This window comes from Colletotrichum lupini, chromosome 2, assembly GCF_023278565.1.
Source record: "Colletotrichum lupini chromosome 2, complete sequence".
Taxonomy (NCBI): Eukaryota; Fungi; Ascomycota; class Sordariomycetes; order Glomerellales; family Glomerellaceae; genus Colletotrichum; species Colletotrichum lupini.
This window is the reverse complement of record NC_064675.1, coordinates 460,786-481,938: the sequence shown is the minus strand read 5'-3', so window position 1 is coordinate 481,938 and position 21,153 is coordinate 460,786. Positions and strand designations below refer to the sequence as shown.

General features: G+C 52.3%; 4 protein-coding genes across 4 annotated transcripts; 2 read left to right on the top strand and 2 right to left on the bottom strand.

Annotated features, from left to right (window-relative positions):
- Window positions 1-111: 111 nt before the first annotated feature.
- Window positions 112-6,205, bottom strand: CLUP02_02524 (uncharacterized protein; the record flags this gene model as incomplete). Its single annotated transcript, XM_049281556.1, has 31 exons — window positions 112-160; window positions 217-272; window positions 433-503; window positions 577-710; window positions 769-801; window positions 870-993; window positions 1,075-1,227; window positions 1,283-1,321; window positions 1,375-1,536; window positions 1,601-1,737; window positions 1,771-1,951; window positions 2,008-2,039; window positions 2,103-2,376; window positions 2,455-2,599; window positions 2,682-2,800; window positions 2,869-2,962; window positions 3,056-3,128; window positions 3,173-3,336; window positions 3,416-3,584; window positions 3,679-3,728; window positions 3,801-3,992; window positions 4,046-4,508; window positions 4,580-4,627; window positions 4,711-4,827; window positions 4,931-5,032; window positions 5,098-5,162; window positions 5,231-5,328; window positions 5,359-5,688; window positions 5,777-5,997; window positions 6,054-6,110; window positions 6,168-6,205. 31 exons carry the CDS (start codon window positions 6,203-6,205, stop codon window positions 112-114), a joined length of 3,990 nt encoding a protein of 1,329 aa, XP_049138699.1.
- A 71-nt stretch (window positions 6,206-6,276) lies between these two features.
- On the top strand, window positions 6,277-12,465 carry CLUP02_02523 (uncharacterized protein; the record flags this gene model as incomplete). Its single annotated transcript, XM_049281555.1, has 28 exons — window positions 6,277-6,377; window positions 6,448-6,566; window positions 6,618-6,741; window positions 6,791-6,817; window positions 6,873-7,030; window positions 7,104-7,236; window positions 7,359-7,696; window positions 7,752-8,039; window positions 8,100-8,155; window positions 8,211-8,248; window positions 8,312-8,556; window positions 8,611-8,714; window positions 8,809-9,114; window positions 9,165-9,319; window positions 9,384-9,444; window positions 9,507-9,583; window positions 9,651-9,842; window positions 9,923-10,177; window positions 10,234-10,257; window positions 10,319-10,485; window positions 10,582-10,681; window positions 10,739-10,755; window positions 10,851-10,998; window positions 11,063-11,268; window positions 11,354-11,484; window positions 11,716-11,829; window positions 11,983-12,181; window positions 12,266-12,465. 28 exons carry the CDS (start codon window positions 6,277-6,279, stop codon window positions 12,463-12,465), a joined length of 4,083 nt encoding a protein of 1,360 aa, XP_049138698.1.
- A 380-nt stretch (window positions 12,466-12,845) lies between these two features.
- CLUP02_02522 (uncharacterized protein) lies at window positions 12,846-16,568 on the top strand (the record flags this gene model as incomplete). Its single annotated transcript, XM_049281554.1, has 2 exons — window positions 12,846-12,969; window positions 13,177-16,568. 2 exons carry the CDS (start codon window positions 12,846-12,848, stop codon window positions 16,566-16,568), a joined length of 3,516 nt encoding a protein of 1,171 aa, XP_049138697.1.
- A 1,682-nt stretch (window positions 16,569-18,250) lies between these two features.
- CLUP02_02521 (uncharacterized protein) lies at window positions 18,251-18,781 on the bottom strand (the record flags this gene model as incomplete). Its single annotated transcript, XM_049281553.1, has 2 exons — window positions 18,251-18,506; window positions 18,588-18,781. 2 exons carry the CDS (start codon window positions 18,779-18,781, stop codon window positions 18,251-18,253), a joined length of 450 nt encoding a protein of 149 aa, XP_049138696.1.
- Window positions 18,782-21,153: the final 2,372 nt, after the last annotated feature.

Sequence of the window (21,153 nt, the reverse complement as noted above, 5' to 3'; positions counted from 1 at the left end):
GTGCGCATGGCAATCTTCACTTGGCGTACCGATGAATCAGAAAAAGAGTTGTTTAGCCCTGACGAAACGCGTGTCTTGGTTTCGTTAATTCCCCGTCGCCTAGCTCCATGATTAGATGGATAAGCCCTGACAAACCTCAATGGCGAAACAGAACTGCGACCTTCAAATCGATGCTAGAGCCATGGGTCCGGGGCGAACCCGGAGCACCTACGTCACGAATATGCCCAGCGAATGCCGCCGGCATACACCTTTGGGCCTCTGGTGTCTGGGCTCTAGCAGGTGCATCTCGAATAGTACCTTATGCAGACGAGCGGCGTCGACTTCACGTAGAGTCGTTGTCTTCAGGGTTTAGACAGGACCAACTAGTCCAATACGACATCCAAAAGTTTACGGAGCCAAAAAAAAAAAAAAAAAAAAAAAGGAACAACGGACGTCTGCCGGATGGCTAGCACTATCAGGATGTATTTCTACATAGTCCCAGCGTCGTTCCGAGGTGACATATCCTCAGATCCGAGTGATAATCATATCAATTGGCTCATATGACTGGAGCAATAATTGCAAGGGAAAGGAACTGACCGGCAAATTGAAGACAAGATTGAACCTGCTCCCTGACCAACTTCCCGAAGATGCCTGTTAAGCCTGGGTGGTCCATGAACAGGAAAATACAACCGGAAAAATCTGGGGTAGACAGGGGTGACACGCTGCCGGGGCTAATACCAGGGGTGTCAGGTGCTCATAATCGGGGGAGGTGGCCGGCTAATACCTCACGACGGGAGGAATGTCGAAGGAGCTATTTGGTCCCTCATAGTTGGATGGTGTTGATGCGAATTGCTGCGCCAGCCGTTGACTTAGGGTTTGATTTGGAGAACGCCATGCGTGTGCTAGGGTAGCTGGATGCTTGCGTAGCTGGGCGGGCTGGCTCGGGTTGGAGAACCACATTGGCCTGGATCCTCTGTTGCTTGACGCTTGCCGTGCCGTGTGAGTCTCCGATGGCTGGATTGGCCCGGGACAACCTTGGATCAGCTTGGGGCTTGATGCTTCTCGCTCTTCCCTTCCTTCTACCCACCAACTCACTGGCCCATCCATCCCGTCCTGAAAAGTGTGAGCGGATTTGGAGTAAGTATGCGTGGCCTAAGCTGCCCTGGAGGGTTCGTCGAACGCGGAAGATGGTGGGAGGCTGCTTGTGGTCCAGGAACGCTGGTCCTCCTCTCAGATTTGTCACCGGCTCTCGAGAAACGTTCAACACTTGAGACAGCCGGCGAGGGCAACATGATAGGCTGACGGAAATAAGGGCACACAAGCGCAACGGAAGCGGTTGAAGCTGCAGAAAGTCAGTCTCCATATCGGCTGCCATTCAACCAGGGAAAAGCCGACAGGCCCAGCTGCTCAAGGATGGATGCCCGATGGATGGACGGATGCTCTTTTGCACAGCCTCAAAAAGACGGTACTGATTTTGAAAGACAGGCCAATCCGAGTGGCCCAACATCAGTGTGGAACGGCAGAGGACGCCAGTCGAGAGTGAGACGAATGAGAAGGCTGCTCATGTTTCAACAACTGTGATCTGTCGTTGTCCATGTGTGGGCCCTGAATCTCGGCGCACCTGGTGCATTGCATTTTGCAATTGCCTGAACGCCTTGGGTCCAAGACTGCCAACCCAGAGTTGACTGGAGATACGCACCCTTACTGTAGTAGTAGCCGTAGCTTACTTGCTTCTCATGTTCCGGCGAGTTATCAATCCTAACAATGGTTCACAGTGGACTGTTCTGCAACTCCCAACGCAAGTGTTCTCGTTGACTCAGGGGGAGGGGGCCATCCTTCGTCGCCGAGGATGGGTTGCACTCTGACCTGCGGCTAGGGTAGAGCCCGATACCCCCTTCGATGATTAGAGTAATTTGGGGAAAAGTTGGAGAATCTGCAGTCGAGGGAAGGGTGACAGTGCCGAGCCGCGAAGCTATGTCGTACAGATGGTTGATTCGATGCGGCCTTGTCTACGGATACAGGAGCAACCTGTCTTTAATTGCCTGTCTCTGTCATTGAACCTGGGCCCAAGTAGCAAGCAGCAGAAGCAGACTTCGGTTGACCTTCGCCTACGCTCATGTCACCTTTGTTTGGTACCGAGATCGATTGAGATATGGCCATGGTTCAATTGCCTTGCATTGTAACTGTACCGCTGGGGTATCCAGTATTCTTTTGTTGCTCTGATAGTGGCAGGACAAACGTAGCCTAAGCTTTGAAAGCTTGCAAAGTTGTATGTAGAAACATCTTCTGTTGAGCAAGCTTTCGTGCTTACGCCGGCGGAAGCTCCGCAAGCACGTTCTGAGGATTCGTCGAGAGCTTGTGTGAGTACCAACCAGGCTACCACCACACCATTGAATCCTTGCAGTCGTTCCACCGTGCTGAGCAGAGCTAATCCCCATTCCCCACACTCTGCCGAAAATACTAAGCGCATGGTACGTGCTGAAATATACGATGCTTCTCTCTCGATGAATACCAAGTCGGCGAGCGTGGGCCGCGGAAACGCGCGAGATTTTGTATTGATGCGAAGACGCGGTTCATAGGCCCTGAGATCGGAGCACAAGGGGCAAGTGCGCGGGCTGAGCTACTCGCAGCAATCGATGTTGGACAGGGAGCAAGGACGGGTGATGGACAGCCCAGCATGCAATCAGGAAATTTATTTAGACTGTAATGGATGGATCCGTTGGCACTTCGATCGTCGTCAGCCAGCCGTAAAGTGTGCCATCTGAAATAAGACACCCAGGCCGCTGGTATTCGTTCCTGACGCAGACCGTAAGGGACGTCACTTATTTGCGCCGTCGGTGAGAAATCGTGACCGCGCTGATCCTCGTTGCTATTGCGGGCCACGCTCACCGTCTTCCAACAAGAAGCCCTGGACCTGGCGCTGGAGGGGAGCTCGTGTCTGAGATAGAATGCCGGCAACGATATCCCGTGACGGAAGCCAACGCTATCAGAATGCCTGAAGCAAATGGGACTTGGAACCGTCGATGGACTGGCACTGGGTAGCTAAAACAATTTCTTCTCAAGTCAAGCGTGCTACAGCTGCACGTATCACCACAGCCAAGGATGAGATGGCATTGCTGGCTGCGTCCAAGGATAAAATGTCCGTCTCCCTAAGCAGGTAAGCCGGCGTTGAACCTCATATCCCTGAGCTGACAAAGTATCGGAAGAGGTCACAAGGACAACGGACGAGGGTGTGGGACAGGGGTGGCTTGTTAAGCCGTTGATACCCCAAATCGCTAGGCTCTCTGCTGTGCCCTGACCGGTCCGGGCGTCGCCGTGAACAGAGGCGGTAGCGGTAGCGTATCCGTAGCGTGGGCGCTGTCAAGATGTTGGCGGCATCGCCGGCGTCTACTGCTCAGCCGTTTTCTCTCATCGTCGCAGCAAGATTCGTTTCAACAGTGTGGGCTGTACAACGCAGAGCGACGGGGTCCTTCAATCTCGTATCCTGTGTCGGGCGAGTCGAGTGGTAAGCGAGCTTGCGACAAAGTTTCGACAGCTCTAGATTCTGAATAATATGTTCAATGTCGAGTTCCATCGGAAAGCGCGCGAGAGGGCCCTGCCCAAGTCTGGATACCAGTCACCGACGGGCTCCCCCAGCATGACATGTCGTTAACAGGAGGTTATTGCGAGGGTTCCTTGGAGGAGGGCAAAGAAGCCCACCCAAGCGATTCGCCGTTGGACAATGAGGGCGGGTAGCCAAGCCCCTCCATCTATTGACTTGCAGATAGGAATCATTGCGTTTTCCCGTCGTCCAATTCCAGTCTGCGACCCTGGAGCTCCACCGACGTAACAGCAACGTGTGAAGGTGTGCGGGCTAAGACCCCGGCCCATGTCGAGGAAGCACAGTGAGCTCCGGTCTCAGCCAACACTGTCGGAGGTACATGGAGGACCGAATGGTTGCAAGTACCTGCTTGATAATGTCTCTTTTTTGTGCGTCTCCGGGACCAAGGCGGCTGGATAAGATCGACGGGCCTCTATGGGTCTCGACTTTGTGCCTCTAGTGTAGGCACCGTTATTAATAGAGTACAGATCGGAGGTTTTTGTGCTTTGCTATGAGTTGTACTGTAACAGGTAGGAAACTGGAAGCTCTTTGTCGAGCAGATGATATTCGTATGTTGGTGAGAGCACCATTGCCACTTCGCGTCCTGGCGTGAGATTCAACATGATAGATCTTGATATAGGTTGATAAACACGGACCCAACGAGTCTCGGCAGATGCTTAGTGCGCGAACAATGATTATACACAGAAAGCCTGGCCAGTCAGCTAACACATCTAGGACGGTGATATGTCCCCCAGGGCCTTCTTGATGTAAGATGTATGCGTGGGCGATGTGGCGAAAGTCATCTTCTTTACGCAGGACACACTGGCATCTATGTTGAATGATATCATTTTTGTCGCCAGCGCAGCTCAAATATCGGTGGCCCGAAGCTGGAAACCATTTCAAGCTATGCAGAAAGTGAGTGACCCGGCCTGTTCTTCTAAGAGAAACTCTTCAGTCTGTCAGCCCGTGTCTCGGCCGCCTATATGCTCGCCCGCTCTCTCTCTTTCTCTTCTTCCATACTCGGTGGACGCTGCATGCAAGGAAATGCTTTTGTGCAGAGATCTGAAGCTGTGACGCAGTTTTGGCAGAGTGGAGGGATCTGGATCGCGGGTACTACCAGGCAAGCCCTGCTAGCTCCGTGTGACTCTTACTCTGACGATTGAGGTGCCATGGGGTTTTCAGCGAGTTGGACCCTCTTGTGCTTCTGTCTAAGTGTTTCGGTCTGTGTCATTGGCGGACAACAACGGGCGGCGGGCATATATGGACATCTGCAGTCGAGCGGAGACTAGTGGCATCAGTGTCTCGCGTTTCTGGACTGCCCATTGATAGCGAGGCAAAGCCGTCATTGTGTGCGCAGGAAGTAAATAATACGATTGTAGTAAGAGGCCGCCGCCGGCCTCGGAACCTAAGAGGACGGCGCAGGCTGCTGACAACTTTGATCGGGTACAGCGGCCGATCCAGTGGGCATTGAGCCTACAGAGCGCCGTCACCCAAGTCAATGAGTCAATATGACAGAGATGGAGAGATATAGAGCAGACGGCGATAGTGGGAAAAGGTTACGGTGCAGCCGTATCATTTCTTGTCTCATCTTTGTATCCGTACGCTACTACGATGTGCGAGTGTCGCTTTGGTTCTGAGGAGTTGCCCTGGAACTACCGCTGTTGTTTGCACTTCGGAGCATGCTGACCATAGCTTGCACAGGCGTTCATGCATTATGAACCCCCAGTGGCGGCGGCGGCCGCGGCGAGATATGAAGTCGGGTCGGCTGCCTGGCAGGGTTGGAAGTCAGAGAAACCCACTCGTCGTAGCCGAGACGGGTCCATAGTTGGGATCCGTGTGTATCTGGGCTTCCCGTTTCCCGTAGTGTACCGATAGCCGTATCGGAGATATTGCTGTCAAAGTCGATGGCTGGGCCGAGCTATGGCCTTCCAGTGGACTGAGCAGGAGGTTGGGCCATGTCAGGATGTGCTCATCTGGCGGATGGAGGGGCAAAACCGCTTGTGCTGAAGAACTGGTGGTGGTTGTGACGGAGAGTGTGACAGTGGCGACGAGTGGTGGTGGTGGAGTCTGGCGTGGAGAAGTTTGATGCTTGGGTTTGTGGGTGATTCGGTGAGGGAACGAATCTCCACCTCAGATTGGAGTCTTGGAGTGTGACAAGGTGGAGTCTGTGCCCAGGGCTCGAAACGAGGAAACGGGCTTAGGATGGAGTGACATGACAGCTGGCCGTGATTCGATCACGAGCTTTGGGAATGCGGCGACGGCGTGGGTGGATGCGATGCGAAAGGATGGTCGTCAATGTTGCGGCCGCCGGTGAGCGTTGATTCTTGAAAAAGAAGAGACGACCCTCTCGGACATCTGAGCCACCGAAGACATGCGAACAAGGCAAGAAGTTTGGCCCGAGAACCAAGGCAACAGGGGTCTTGCCGTTGCAGGCCACGCTTCAAAGGCAAGTAGGTACCTTAGGCAAGGAACCTAGGCATAGAGCACGGAGTACATGGTATACTTGTCCAGCGCCGAATAAACGTCAGGCTTGGGTCCTGGACCTGAATTGCTTTCGAGTCTTGACATTTCTATTGATACTGTACCTTACCTCATTATGTGAGTGGACCTAAGATAAGGATGTCGGGCGTTCATCGTGCCTTCCATTCTCTCGGGTATTGTCCGTGGAGGTGAATGGAAATAAAGTGATAGGTAATAGGAAGGCAGCATGTGCCATTATGAAGGAAGCCACGAACATGAGAAGCAGGTGGTCGATACTCCTTGCTCCGTACCTTCCTGCGACTGCACCACGGAACGACAGAGTGGGGCCCGCCGCACTGTGCTTGGTGGGATCTAATATGCTGGCACGGTCACCCAATCATCGATGGTAGGTGTCTCCACCATGTGAGGTACGTGCCTTTCCACAGCCCGAGGACGGGGAACTCAACCTCACGTTGCTTCTTGTCTCAAACACTAAACACCAAATCATACACCAGATCACATAGCACCTTAGCAGACAACAAGCAGGGTGCACCACTTACACCACTGCGTAGAGGTGTGATAATGTGCTTCTTCTGAGTCGTGCCTTACGAATACCTTAGCACACGATCCACGACACAACTACGAACTGCCTTGCATCCGCTCATGCACTCGGCCCTGTCCTGCTGCACCTCGACCTCCAGGCCCCAGATAGGCCCTCCCGAGTTCCCTTGGAATTGGATAGCTACCTAGCTGCACCTGCACATTTCCAAGCAGCTACTCCGTCGCTATCCATTCGCAGTTGCCCTTGCACTTGCACTTCCACTTGCGTTGCAGCTTGACGCAGCAGCGCTAGCGTGCAAGAGGCAGGGTGCCGCCATTTTCGCCAGCCACTCACGGCGTCTCTCGCGACAACGCCCTTGCTCCCCCAGCTTCCAATCCACCAGCACCGCCAGACCACCAGCATCCGCGGGCTCGCAAATCGATCGACTGATTCTGCTTACCTGACGACATGTTCTCTCAATACAACTCCCCGTCTACCATTTCAGTTCTGCTGGTCGGCGCCTCTCGACCTGTCGGGCTTCAGCCGCTGCTGTACTTGCACCATCCCAGGCACTATATCGAACAACAATGAACACCTTGTTCCCATGGCTGTCGACATACTTTGAGTCTCTTATTCCAGGATCCTTCGCCCTAGGTTTCAACGCTGGACGAGAAACGTATGTTGGACAATAAACCGCTGCCGCATGTCGAATCAGAGATGAGCAACAATTGAGCACGGAAGCCCACCATTGAGCGTCGGCTGGCCCATCAGATACCCGACGCGCTGATGCTGATGCAGAGTCGTCTGCAACCTGCAACATGCGAACAGAAACGGGCCTCATGCAGCAGAAACAAGAAGAAGATGCATGCCATTCGGCCATGGCTCCATCGGCCACCGACGCAGCAATGATTGGAATGAGCGGGTGCTTCAGCCTCCAGAACCCTTCATTTTACCTAGCCTTAGCTTTCACGACGGCCTCCATACCTATCCCGACTTGTGGCCTGTCTTCCGATTCTCAATGGCACAGCGAGGGAACTCCGTTCATCACCAGGCCACACGTACATTCTCACCATGCGCCAGCCGATCCAAGCAACTCAAGCAACCCAAGCATCAAGGTCTCGTCAATTTCCAAGGCGGTTTACTCCAGAGTCTAGTTAGATATACGAACCGCAGACTGACGATGAACAACAGCTGGACTGACCTCATCTTGCCGCTTCGATGATACCTCGTTCATCATTTCCATTGCACTACGGGCTGCTTACCTTGCGCTGGATTGGCTACGATGTGGAAACCCCTACCTCCCACATATGCAAGTACACGCACTGGAGTCTGGACGCCTTGCTGTCTTGGTGCCACCTACAGATCAATACAACTCATCTGCATCCACAAAAGACGAGAAACTTCGGTACCTGCTCTTCCCGGCTTTCTTCGAGTGGCCCGAGGTACAGAATAGTCCCGCCATGGGCTACGGCGGACGATGTACCTACCAAACCCGGCTGACCACGAGGCACCGTGTTGGATACGGAGAACCCTGATCAGCGTCTTTTGGTACCGATGTATCCAAGTGTCTCCCATCTCTCTTCTGCTCTACTGTCGTACATCAATACCTACCTAGCTCCCTTCCAGACATGTGTCAATTGCAGCCACTAGCATTGGACTGTTTTCTTCCTTTTTCCTGCCATGGACTGGTGAGGGTGCTGCGTTCTTCAATGCACCCAGAGGCTAGAGGCTAGAGCTGCCCCTCCAAAAAGGGTACGGGGCCTATCAGCAGCACGGCCACTTCGTTCTCCGGCTATCGGTCTCGATCATCCTCGGAGTTCTTTGCCATTGGCTGGAGCTGACGGCCTCAACTGTCAGCACGTCGATTTGAGTGAGCGACAGCGGCCTGACCTGTTCGCGTATGTTTCGCATTTCATCGCAATGGCTCTTGTCAGGCAGGGCAGAAACAGGATGAATACGGTCAATCCCTATACGCACCAAGCTACCGCAGCAGCTTGTTTTCTAGCTAAATCCCTTTGATTGTCAATGCCGCACAAACCGGATCAGCCAGGCACAGAAGGAAAATACACCAGAAACGTCGAGAGAACAGAACAAAAAAAGGGTGTGTTGCTTTGGTTGTACGTATCCGCCGTGCCATGCCAGGCCGGTGTATGCGTAGGTGTGCGACACCACTCAACTAGTCAACCTAACTTAGCACTCACACCTCACCGGGCGTCACACACCGTCTTTGCTTCGGATCATATCCTAGCTGAGCACCAGTGGGAAACTCAATTTCGCAGCGGACACTCGCCCGGGCCAGGCTTGGCCTGCCTCTGGAACAACCCCGGGCCATGAAATATCCAGCGCGGGATCCTCCATCCAATCCACTTTGCCGCTGAGCCAGCCAACGACAGGCCTGGCATGTCGAGTGATGCGACTGGACGCGGACTGCCCTGCCTCGACGAGACCTTTAGATACCGATACTTTGCGCTCCGTGCGAAGAAAAGCCATGGAGCCCGAGGCTTTGAGGTACTGGGCAGTTGCTCTATTTCCGAACATCTGCCCTGGCTTCCCTGTACCTTATGCAGATGAAATGTGAGAGAAAGCCATGGCACACCACGGCAGCTGGCAGAGGCGCGCGGACGACTAACCACGACAGCGGCGGCGGGCGATGGACAACATGACAACGTACCGAGAGAGCCCCCCCCCCCCGTCGGTGAATGGCCGGCAACGAATGCCCCGGATCACGACGCGGCGATACAGCATCGCGGAGCCGCAGGGTATTGTTCAGCATTGAGGCAAGCTCTGTACGCGAGAGCCCGGGATGGGCTGGTTGAATACCAGCGGTAACGGCTTCGTGCCGATTCCCCTTGCACATCGACAATGGGCAAAACTCAGTCTGGCCGTCTGATTATTTCTGCCACGACCAGCCCTTCCTTTTACCTCTGGCGCTGTCGTTGGCATCAGTCGAATAAGCTCACAGAGGCTCACGCGTCGGGCCCAAGTCTCGTCGCCTTGCCGAGCTGTCCGACCCTCCGATACAGGTGTCGCATGTCTGTTTCGCCATCGGACAGTGTCCCGTGCGATAAGCATGGGCATTCACACACTTAGTATTCTTACGGCACAGACAGAGGAGCCTTGTTTGCTGAAGGATAGGATGGTCCTGTTGTTAAATCGGTATCGCATCTTGAAATCGCCCAGTCCACCACCACCACGCACGTCAAACCCCGGCATTAAGCAGGCTGGCCAAGGAAAGAGAACAGACCGTTTGGCGCACGGGACGTGGTCTCCAGACCCGATTACGTAGGAAACACGGCCGAGCCCATGTCCATGTCCATATTTACAGCCCTGCCCCCTTTTATCCAAAGTGATTCAGGCTTCAGGCTTCGGGCTCAAGACTCCAGGCTCAAGGTTCCCGACTCCGCGGTGGATCGAGTCATCTTTTTTGGCGAGGTGGTCCAAGGTCTACACAGTAGTACGGAGTACTCCGTCCGTACTTTGTGCATTGGAGGGCACGGCGGCCTGCTGCTTTCAGCCTGCAACGGTTCCCCCATACCAGCCTCCCCTTGTTCACCCTCAACTGGTGTCCCCCTGACCAGTCTGTTCTGGGGGCTAGCTCTGGGCGGGAGTGTAGCCATGTAACCTGAAAGCGGGAATGAAGCTGTTGGCGGAAAGTTGAAAAGCAGTCAATTAGCGGTTCAGGCTTTGTAGGCTACAGGTAGCAAGGAAACCGCAGCGTAAGCAGACGCTAATTCTTTTGGCAGGGGAATGCAGGACAGCGAGCAGAAAGTATATATGGAATTTCCAGACAAGATGGAACGCAAGACCATTATTGCCTTTTCGCGTTCACTTTGTACGGATGGACAGCTAGCACTAAAGGGCCCGCGGAAGTCGAGTGACTTGCGGATCTTGTGGAAACTGGATATGAATACTGCTTTGAAGTTCCGTGCTTTACTCTTCTCCGTCGAGTGAGGTGCGTACCTATCTTGACCAAGTCTATCCGGAAGCCGTACACAGGTAGGCACAGCCTGATCGTACGGAGACTTCCCTAAGCAGGTCAAGTCATGTGCTCGCGCCAAGTCATCTATTCTAGACCCTAATTCCGTCCGCCCATTCGTCCGTGGTGAGGCTTCCGTCTTTTGGTAGCATAACTCGGCTCGGTGTGGGAAGTATCCGTACGAACATGAAATGTGTCAAAGTGCCTCAGCCTCACTCAGTCTGTCCATCGCTTTTCCGCACGAGGTCTAAATACATCATCTTACCTCACTGCCTTATGTACCACTTGTCATTTTTCTAACAAGTAACGAGAAGTTGGTAATCAGAGGAGGACGGATGGAATTCAGTATCCGTTAGTCCAGCAAGTTTCATGGAGCCTCTTGGACTCCATGGAAGAAGGCAAGGTGATGCCCCCGTCCCCCACTACAGCCCGGACGGGATATTCAAGAGACTGTAGTGATTGGTGACGGACTGGAGCTCTTGAGAGGCATGTACCTAATTAAGGTAGCCATTGGATGAAGAGCAAGGAGGAGAGAAAGGAAACAGGAAGGAATGGTGGACTACCTCAGACCAGCAGAGAGAGTGAGGTACGACCCCTGGAGGTACTTTGTTCCTATTCGGTCAAGTGATGCCGCCGCACTGTGCCCGGGCCATGTTTGCCATGTAAAACTGGCCTTGCCATCTCAGGCTGCTGTGTACGTACCCGGGAATTATTGGATCGAGGAAAGTTCGGGTACGTATCTCAGCAAGGTACCTAGGTACCCAGGTAAGGTGACCCGTAAGGTGAGGTGCCTTAGTGAAAGGTAATGAAGAACCAGGTGCCCACAGCTGCCTGGAAGACAAGAACCATATAGTTTTAGTTGTGCGGAATAATACCAGATTTCTTCTTATGGTCACGAGGAGAGCAGGTTCCGAAGCCTTCTTCTCCAAATGTATTTCGCAGGTGATTGTATTGAGCCAGCGCATGGGAATAAAAGATTCTTTGGGATAGGTGCCTTAGGTTCCATACTCAAGTACCTTAAGTAATGGGGAAGGCTGCGACGGGACTAAGGGACCTAAATTGCTAAGGTATAGTGAGTCGTGACTGCGGCGGTCGCTCTCTTTCCCATCCATCAAATCTCCCATCCCACCGACGGACCCTGCTTTCGCGTTTTGTGGGGCATCTGCAACCTTGTACCAGTCCCATCCCCGGTCAGCACACAGTATCTCCAGACTGGCCGAGGTACTTTGCCGGACGCTCGATGGTAAGGCACCTACCTACCTGTACCCTTCACGTCCCATCGCCAAAGGGACAGTACCTCACACTAGGTACCCGCCCACACACCCACAACGCACACACACACACACGCACACATTCGCTCTTGCTTGACTTGACGGGCATCTCTCTTGCTCTTTCCCTCTCTCTCTCTCTCTCTCTCTCTCGCTGGTCTCTGCTTTTTGGTGGCAGGCAGTCCACACCAACTCCCGTGGTCCTCGCTCCTTCCACTCTTCTCATTTTGCCCACAGATGCACACCAGGCTGGGCTGCAACGAGCGTTTTCCCTAACAAGTACCTCAACCCCCCCTTCCCACCATTGACCACTTGCTTCCTCTTCCTTTCCCTCCTTCCTTTCTTTCTCCAAGCAACTGCTTCGACCGGTGGGAATTGTTCGTTCGACAAAAGCTTCAATAGCTCTCCCCTCCAGCCATACGAGGAACCAAGACTCGAGAGTACCTAACAAAGGACACTAGCAAGACAAGACCGAGGAAACCATTTGCTGGCCTGTTTCCTCTCTCTCTCTTCTTCTTCCTTGCCCACTATCTACCTGCTTTCCGACTCTTACTCTTTGGCCTATCCTCTTTCTCTGCGGATACTCTGGGTTGGAATTAGCATGCCAACTTCAGCTTCCAACAGCGACTTCTCCCTCTTGTCTACCTCTCCCTCCAACTAAACGCCGCACCCCGAAACAACCTGGGCACTTTCCATCACCCCCCGTCTCCAATCCACCCCGCCATCCCTCTTCCTCAATCCAAGTCTCTCTCACTCACACACACACACACACACACACACACCACACACACACCACAACATCCAATAACTCGATCGCACACAATCAATCTTTCTCTCTTTCACTTCCTCTCGTACACTTTCTTCTTATCTAAACCCACCTCTTTCCCTCGCTTGTTGCTATTGCGCACTCTCCCGACCGCCGAGCTGCGTCCAAGCAACCACCCCAAAAAGCAATCCGACCCTTCTTCAACCCAACCAACCTCCCCTTCCACCTCCTTGCCTTTACGATCACGACGAACGACGATTACGAACTCCAAAAGTATGGCCATGAACGATAGCGAGGTCAAGGTCGAAAAGAACTCCAGCATGACTACTCCCGCTTCAGCTCCGGCCCCAGCTGCCGCCAACACCGCTGCCGCTGCCGCCGCAACCACCGAAGACAGTGGTATGAGTCGCACCTCACCTTGCTCACCCCTCCAAAAACTGCCCCTCCTGTTCCCAACCGCTTGTCCCGCCTTCCAATTCAATCCCACCACCACCCGTCCACCGCCCATGGCTTTCCGAGGAATGCAATGCAATGCAATCGACCCTTCCAATTTTGTTTGAATGATCCTGATCGTAGCTGACAATGTCCTCGCAATCATTTTAGTAGCTTCTACCATTACTGTCAACACGAAGACACCTGCCAATTTCCCGCCTCCCAAGACCGATAAACCCCGCCCTCATGTGTGCGCGACTTGTCAGCGCTCTTTCGCCCGATTGGAGCATCTGAAACGTCACGAGCGTTCCCACACAAAAGAGAAGCCCTTCGAGTGTCCCGAGTGCACAAGATGCTTTGCCCGTCGCGATCTGCTGCTGAGACACCAGCAGAAGCTTCATCAGACCACCACACCCTCGTCACGTCCTCGCAATCGTCGTGAGAGTGCCAGCAGTGCTGCACCTGGAGCCCGCGCACGTAAGAACAGTGTCGCTGGTCCCAATGCTGCCGCCGCCGCAAATGCCGCTGCTGCCTCGATGCGGCCCAGGGCAAACACCATCAGCCATGTCGACGGCAACGCTATGCAGATGATTGCCGCGGCCAACGCACAGGTAGCGCGGGGCATGCCTCCTGGCACACACAGCCGTCACCCCAGCCTCGCGGGGTTGCCCGTGCATAACATGGACTTTGCCGGCATGTCGGCTGCAATGGGTCACAGAGGCATGTCTCACGGCTTGCCAAAGCTCGAGACGCACGGCATCAACAATATGGACTTTAGCGGCTTGCGGACCGCGCCTCCCATGGCCGTCTTTAATCCCGACTTTGACTTCGAGGGTCTGCTGTTCGGCCCGGGCTCCACCATCAACCCTAACGCGCTCCACTACAATGATTCGCCGCAATCCATGGCCATGGACCAAGCTTCGCCGTTTCCCCACGGCCTGGCCGGCGATATGTCGGCGACGCAATTGGACGACAGCTTCGACTGGCTGACCGGCTTCGAGCACCAGATGTCTTTTCAGGGCGCCGATAACGCCGTAGACGGCTCGAGTCCCTCGGCAATTAGCACCACCAGCCAAAGTGGCATTAGCGATGTAATGGTGGACGGCTCCAATCATCATCCTGCTCCGGCAGGAACAAGTTCAATGTGGCAACCGGCCGTTATGGGTCCTCCCCAGGTCCCGAACCCGTTTGCCATGGATCTCAATGGTTCGGTCTTCCCAGATCTCTTAAACGGAGCACCCGTCTCACCACAACCTGCTGCGCAGAAAATGAACGATGCCTATTTCTCGACGCCGCCTCCCTCTCTTAGCTCCCTCAGTCCGTCGATGGTTTCCGGACTCAACACGCAAAACCTCAACCAAGCGCTCAACTTCAACGGAGGGCCAGAGACCCCCTCGTCCTTGAACGGCGGTAACCACGGTGTGTCGCCCGTCTCCACCATTACGGAAACGACCCGAGGTGCCATCGTTGGTGCTCTTTCGCAGTGCTCTCCCTTTGGTGGACGGAGATACTCATTTGCGACTCCAAGCTCGCCAATGTCGCCGGGCTTTCAGAACACAGCCAACAGTGTTCCAGACCATGTAAAGAATTTACCTAGCACTCAAGACTTACAACGATATGTTGGCGCTTACCTTCGTTACTTCCACCCTCATCTGCCATTTTTGCACATTCCCACTTTGACTTTTGAGATGCCACCCACCGCTGCCAACCGATCCAACACTGTTGGTGGAAGCGGGTGTCTCATTCTTTCCATGTCTGCCATTGGCGCCTTGTACGAAATGGACCACATCCAGTCTCGAGAACTCTTCGAGATGGCCAAGAAAATGATTCAACTGTACCTTGAGGAAAGGCGGAAAGCCGACGTGAGAAAGGCCGACTTACGGAGAGCTCCAGCATCTGACCCGACGTCTCACAACCAGGAATCTTCTGTTCACACCCCGGTATGGTTGGTGCAAGCCATGCTCCTGAATGTCGTCTACGGCCACAACTGCGGAGACAAGACGGCCAGCGATATCGCCTCCACCCACTGTGCTGCTCTTGTCAGCTTGGCCCAAGCTGCCGACTTGCTCCGCCCCATTCGCGTGGAATCCACAGAAGCTCATGATACCCACATGCATGACGATACGTGGAGCGGCCTTCGGTCGGACTCCGAGGAGCATGCGGAGTGGCTCCAATGGAAGGTGATGGAGGAACGCAAGCGTACCCTTTACGTCGTCTTCATCCTCTCAAGCCTTCTGGTTGCGGCATACAACCACACTCCCGCTTTGACTAACTCGGAGATCCTACTCGACTTGCCTTGCGATGAGGACTTCTTCGCTGCCGAGAGTGCCACGGCCTTCGCGGCCAAGGGTGGTGTCCGTGCCGCGAACCACAACCAGATGACATTCCACGAAGCCTTGGGCGACCTACTCAGGTCTAACGAGAAGCAGCAGAAGCAGCTTGCCTTCCAGAATGGCCAACAAATAATCGGGCAAGGTGGTGTGAACGACTTCAAGAGCGATCTCAAGCCGTCGACGTTTGGTTGTCTCATCTTGATCAACGCACTTCACAACTACATCTGGGAGACCCGTCAGCGCCATCACAACAAGGTATGGACCAACGAGGAAACCGAAAAGATGCATCGCCACATTGAGCCAGCCCTGAAGGCCTGGCAGGCAGCCTGGGCAAGCAATCCGAACCATAGCCTTGAGAGACCGAACCCTTTCGGGCTTGGACCGCTGTCTGCCGATGCCATTCCGCTTCTCGACTTGGCCTATGTACGACTTTTCGTGAACCTCGCCCGCTCGAAGGAGAAGTTTTGGCAACGTGATTGGGATGCCATGGCTGACGAGCTATCCCGGGGCAGCGAAATTGTCCAGCACGCCGAGCATTCACCTGCCTCTAACCCGGAATCGACAGGCACAGATCACTCTGATAATTCGGTCTCAAGCTCCGTATTCGTCGAGTCCCCGGCGACCCAGTCATCGTCATCTCCAGAGTTTTCTGCCGTCAAATTCCCGCAGGCCCAGGCTGCCCCAAATCGGTCCACTTCTCGTAGAGAGAAGCATCTTCGCAAGGCCGCCTTTTACGCAGCAGACTCGCTCGCTATGTCCGACAAGCTAGGTGTCACATTTGCGGACTTTTCCAGCAGAGAGTTGCCTTTACAGTCAGCCATGTGCGCATTTGATTGTGCTCAGGTTCTGGCTGAATGGGTCGCAACTTTGCAAGATCGAGTAGGCCGGTACCTGGGAATTCTCGGTCAGGATGAGGTCGACCTATCGCAAGTCCCTGCAATTATGCTGCTGGAGGAGGAAGATGTTAAGTTGCTCGGCAAGGTTCAGGAGGTGTTGGCCTCTGCTGAGATGAAGATGAACCTTGAGCTTGTACAAGGAAACATCGCAGGCGTCGATACAAGAATGCAAATGGACGATCACGCAGGCCACGCCGCCAAAATTCTCAGAGTCACGGCCTACATGCTCGATAAAGCTGCTGTCTGGCCAGTCACTCACTTGATGGCCCGATGCTTCGAGACTCACGCTACTCACATGCGAGCCAGGGCCGAGAAGTCTGTTATTCCTTGCGATTAGGGTGTTGATGTACGAGGTTTTGTGGGATGCCAATAACGGTCAACTGATCTCATTGGACGAGAGAGGGAGAGATAAGCTGGAAGTTACCGGCGACTACGTTCTGTTGCTAGAGGGCACACTGATGGACGAGGTTGCAGATATCGACGGGACGCAAAAAGGGGCTGGAGGCCGAAGAACGAGAAAATTACGATACATGGAACCGACAACCAAAATACCCGACGCTTTTGTGGGAAAAGCCAAAAGTTTCTAAATGACGTTACGACGTGTTCCCGGCTGGGAAGCATATTTCAAAGCACGGCATTCTACAACGCCGCCATTGTTTACGTTGACGCTGTCAAGCGACCCGATCATTCTTTCATCAGAATACGACGCAGCGACGAATACTGTACATCAAAAAGTTTGCCTGTTTCCCAAGCTACATCGAGTGAACACGAAAGGTCATCCACCCCGCACCCGGGCTGGTCATTCTGCATCGAACAAGTCCCTCAGAGACTTGGTGCCTGTCACGTCTCAGGGAGTCTTCATCGCAGGAAGAAGCCTGTTTGGATCGGAGTTGTGTGATCTTGGATTGGATTGGGATGGGGGGCGGCGTTTGTTCTTTTTTCTTTCCACTTCTTTTGCGGATGCGATGTGCCAGCTCGAACCTGAAAGTCAAGTATTGGCTCCCGGTCAACCTCCTCCGGCTTGAATGGCACATTGGCAATTCGCTTCACTAGTCCCTACCGCGGCACTGCCACGTCTCAGGTATGCTGAAGCATTGTTGGGCGGTTGAGGCTAGTGTTCCCAGCACAGCCTTATTAATCATGTCATCGTCGATCGACTTAAGGGTTGACATAGTTGGAGGGCTTTTCTGGTAATTTTCGTGTAGCAAAATACCGGGGTAGGACATCGAACGAGGTTGGTCACGTGGTCCATCAGCTTTCCCTGCGCAGGAAACCCGGTATCTTGGATAGGGTGGACGGATGGGGGATTGTATGGATGAAGATACCGAGTTGATATTGAGGTTCGCGCCATGCCATCTTATTCCGCTTCTCAATTGGATATGCGACGGAAAAGCAGGGTGGCGCAGGATCTAGATATACCGGCAGGGTCAGGCTTGAAAACGAACCCATCAAGATGGGATTAGTAGGGGAAAAAAATACAATCAAAAGGACTGAGATGCGAGACGAAGCCCACCCTGATTTCTTTTCCAATGTGAACTCGATTGCTTGCTTGTGTACTTCCACCTACCTAGTACCTAAATACTTGGCGTGCGAGGATTTGCCCGTCAAGGGTAACAAGATGTGGTTTTGGCGGTGCTAGTATTCTTGATTCAACCACCTCCGCTCACGAGTTGGCTGTAGGCGTGATACCGTCCACGGCCTGCTGGTCGAAATTATGGGCGTAGGGTATAGTCTAGGACTTTTCGGCTCCACGATTGCAGAAACCATGGCTCTCATGTAACATGTAGACGTGTGCGTCCTGGAGGAAGTACGAATAGCTGTCGACATCCAACCTCAAAGGCAAGCACCAAACTCGAGTATCCACGGGGTTCCCAGCTGCAATGAAAGCAACACAATGCTGATTTCTTATCCCTTATCCGACTCTTTGAATACATAATTCGCTTCGCTATCATAAAACACAAAATTCCTTGCCCAAACCAACCTCCCACGCAACCCAAAAAACCGACTAGACAATATCGCTCAGCAAGGCTGGAACGTAGCCTTGAACCCAGTCTTGAACTGGGTCGGGAAGACGGCCTTGCCACACGCCGACCCGAACGCTGCCTTATCGTTGGAGATGCAGCACTTTTGGTTGCCCTTTAGCGCGCCGTCAATGGTGCCGCTCTTGCAGGCGACCTGGGTGAGGTTGGCGGTCAGGGAGCCGGAGGGCTCGTAGCGGCCTTTGTTGGGGGCCGTGTCGACTGTGCCGGCGCATTGGACGCGGTCTGCTGCGTTGCTGTGGAGGGAGAGAGTGATGTCAGTTGTGAGGGTTCAGGGTGATATGTTGTTTGGTGGGTGGGTGCGTAGTCTGGCTTACACTGAGAGAGCGATTGCGGCGATGGCTGCGAGGGTGGTTGTGAACTTCATGATGAAGGATGCGGGAGTTGTTCTTGAAAGTAGGTTGATTTTTAGAGCGAGAGTGGTGATCAGTGAGTGAGTGAGTGGCTTTAGCCTACCAGGACTGTATACAATGATTGATGCGATTGATGAAGAAAAGAGCACTTCATACATGGACTCTTGTCGTGCTTAAGTAGTCTTCTCGCTCTCACGATCTCAAGCAATAGACCAGCTGTTGGTTTAGCTCGTTTCTACGCATGTTTCTACTGTTTCTGTGTAAAACGGCACCGCCGACGGCAGTGCTCAGGGTACATGAAACAGCCTCGTCAGCATTTTCGCGCAATGTGAAGCTGTCGATAGCGTGTTCCACCTCTTAGAAACATGACTCCCCCTTTGGTGGTTGTTCGTATGGTGGTCCCGGTCGTTTGGGTCGAGGGACCAGAATTTCCCAATGCGGGCGTGCTAAGCTTTCGCTGCCCGCGTTTTGGGCCCAAAAGGGTGAGAAGGGTGAGGATCGTCCCCCTTTGAGATCCCCAATATTTAAGCTTCGCGCCTGGGTTTGAGGGATCTTTGATCCAAGCGCGTGGGTGAGAGATGTTCTAGAAACGGGCTCTGCGGGTCTCCTAGTTGTGTGCTAACGTGCTTGAGTGACGTGACTTGACTCAGTTGCTGGCTGGAGACACGCATGGCTTCCCCGACTGCTTGCGTCTGTGAAATTGGTGAACTAACTGTTTCCTCTAAAACCGAATGATACTAGATTAACTTGACATTTGGAGGGAAGGAAGGCTTGATGTCGTACAGCCTGGGCTAAGACCTCGATTCAGTTGAAAGTAATTAATTTCACTTAATTGATTAAATTTTGTTCATCCCATGGAGACCACGTTTCCAGCTCTTGGACAGATAACCTTGCTAAAGACTTTGTTCCCTTCGAATAATGCCGCACTTGAAAATGGCATCCCTCTCCGGCATTACTGAGTCATGGTTAGAATAGTTGTTGCGAACCTTACTGATCTCAAGTGAGATGCGAGCTACTCGTAAGGGGAGAGCAGTGGATCCATGTTCACTTCAGATGAATCTGGAAGCATCGAACTGATTTCGCTCAGAGTTTCCTTGAGACGGTTGATTCCGCCTCGATAACTCTCCTTCAGGTGAGATGGGACCCATCGACAGGATGAACATAATCGACCGACACGTCGATCCTATGCATCACATAAGGTGTTATTGCATGTAGCCACCTACACAGAGACTTTAAGAATCCGAAGAACAACACATAGCTAATACTGAGGCCAGGCAGGAAGTCCAGAGACAACATCTCGATCAACATTATGAGTTACTGCATATAAGCCTCGCTGCAGCACAACTCCAACTTCCACTTCGGGTCGCAACATGTACACCGAAAAGTCACATAATAGCGTCGCATGGCTTACGCAGCCCGGATGATCATGGATCTATGCCTCTTCTCCGGAGAGGGACTCGTACCATCTGTCTGGGGCGGGGGCCTGAGTCGGGAGCGGAGCTTACGCTAGGTAATCGGCCCGGTGGGATGGTCTTGCGGGTGAATAGCCTCCGGTCCGTTGCTAACTTACCTTGAAGTGTCGGATTGGAAGTCCAATTCGACCGCGGCATACAGCCGACTGCGCAGGGGCCAATTAGGGGCCCTATTTACGATTATCGTAGCCAGCCTAACCTACGGTTAGAACCTCTTTTTTATACCTACTACGCAAATATTTATATAGTTTAATTAATCTCTTCGTTAACTACGGTTCGAACTAATTACTTTATAATAAGGATACTAATACTAATTAGTAATTAAATTCTATTATTATAAATTAGTAAGGTATTTTATTATATAAAAGAGACGACTTCTTAATACCGCACGGGATAAGAGATTCGTACTAATTAACTTTATAAAAATAAATAAAAAAAGAGGCGATTCTTAAATACCGTACGGGATTAAGTAATCGTAGCTTTTTATTATTTATAAGAGGTCGACGTTTATTATATTAAACTATGTTAATTAATAGAACTGCTTAAGTAATTAGCCTTTTACTATCGCCCTAAGTAGCTTTTTTATTAAACGACTTTTTTATAGCCGGCCTACGATTAGAAATTAACTAGTTAAATTAATAAAAGTATAGTATAAAAAAGCACTATGCGATTAAAAAAAGAGATTTTTAAACGTAAATATTTTTATTTAGTAATAAAAGTAACTTTATAAAAGTTATTAAGCTAAGAGATTTATAGTATATAAGAAAGTTTATTATTATAAAGATCTTATAAGTACGACCTTAAGTTTATAATTTAAATAACCTCTTCGTAGTTCCCTTAACTACCCCCTAGGTATTACTTAAGAATATAATATAGGGGACGGTTTAATAAGAGAAGAGGGGATTTAGAGGTCTTAATAATATTAAGCTAAGAGTATTACGGATCTTAGAGATTAATTTAAAAAAAAAGTAGCTACCCTAAAGTAGTCCTATAACCTCTTATTAAAATTATTATTAGCTTAAAAAAAGGCTAAAAAGATAAGGATTTAAAAAAAAAAA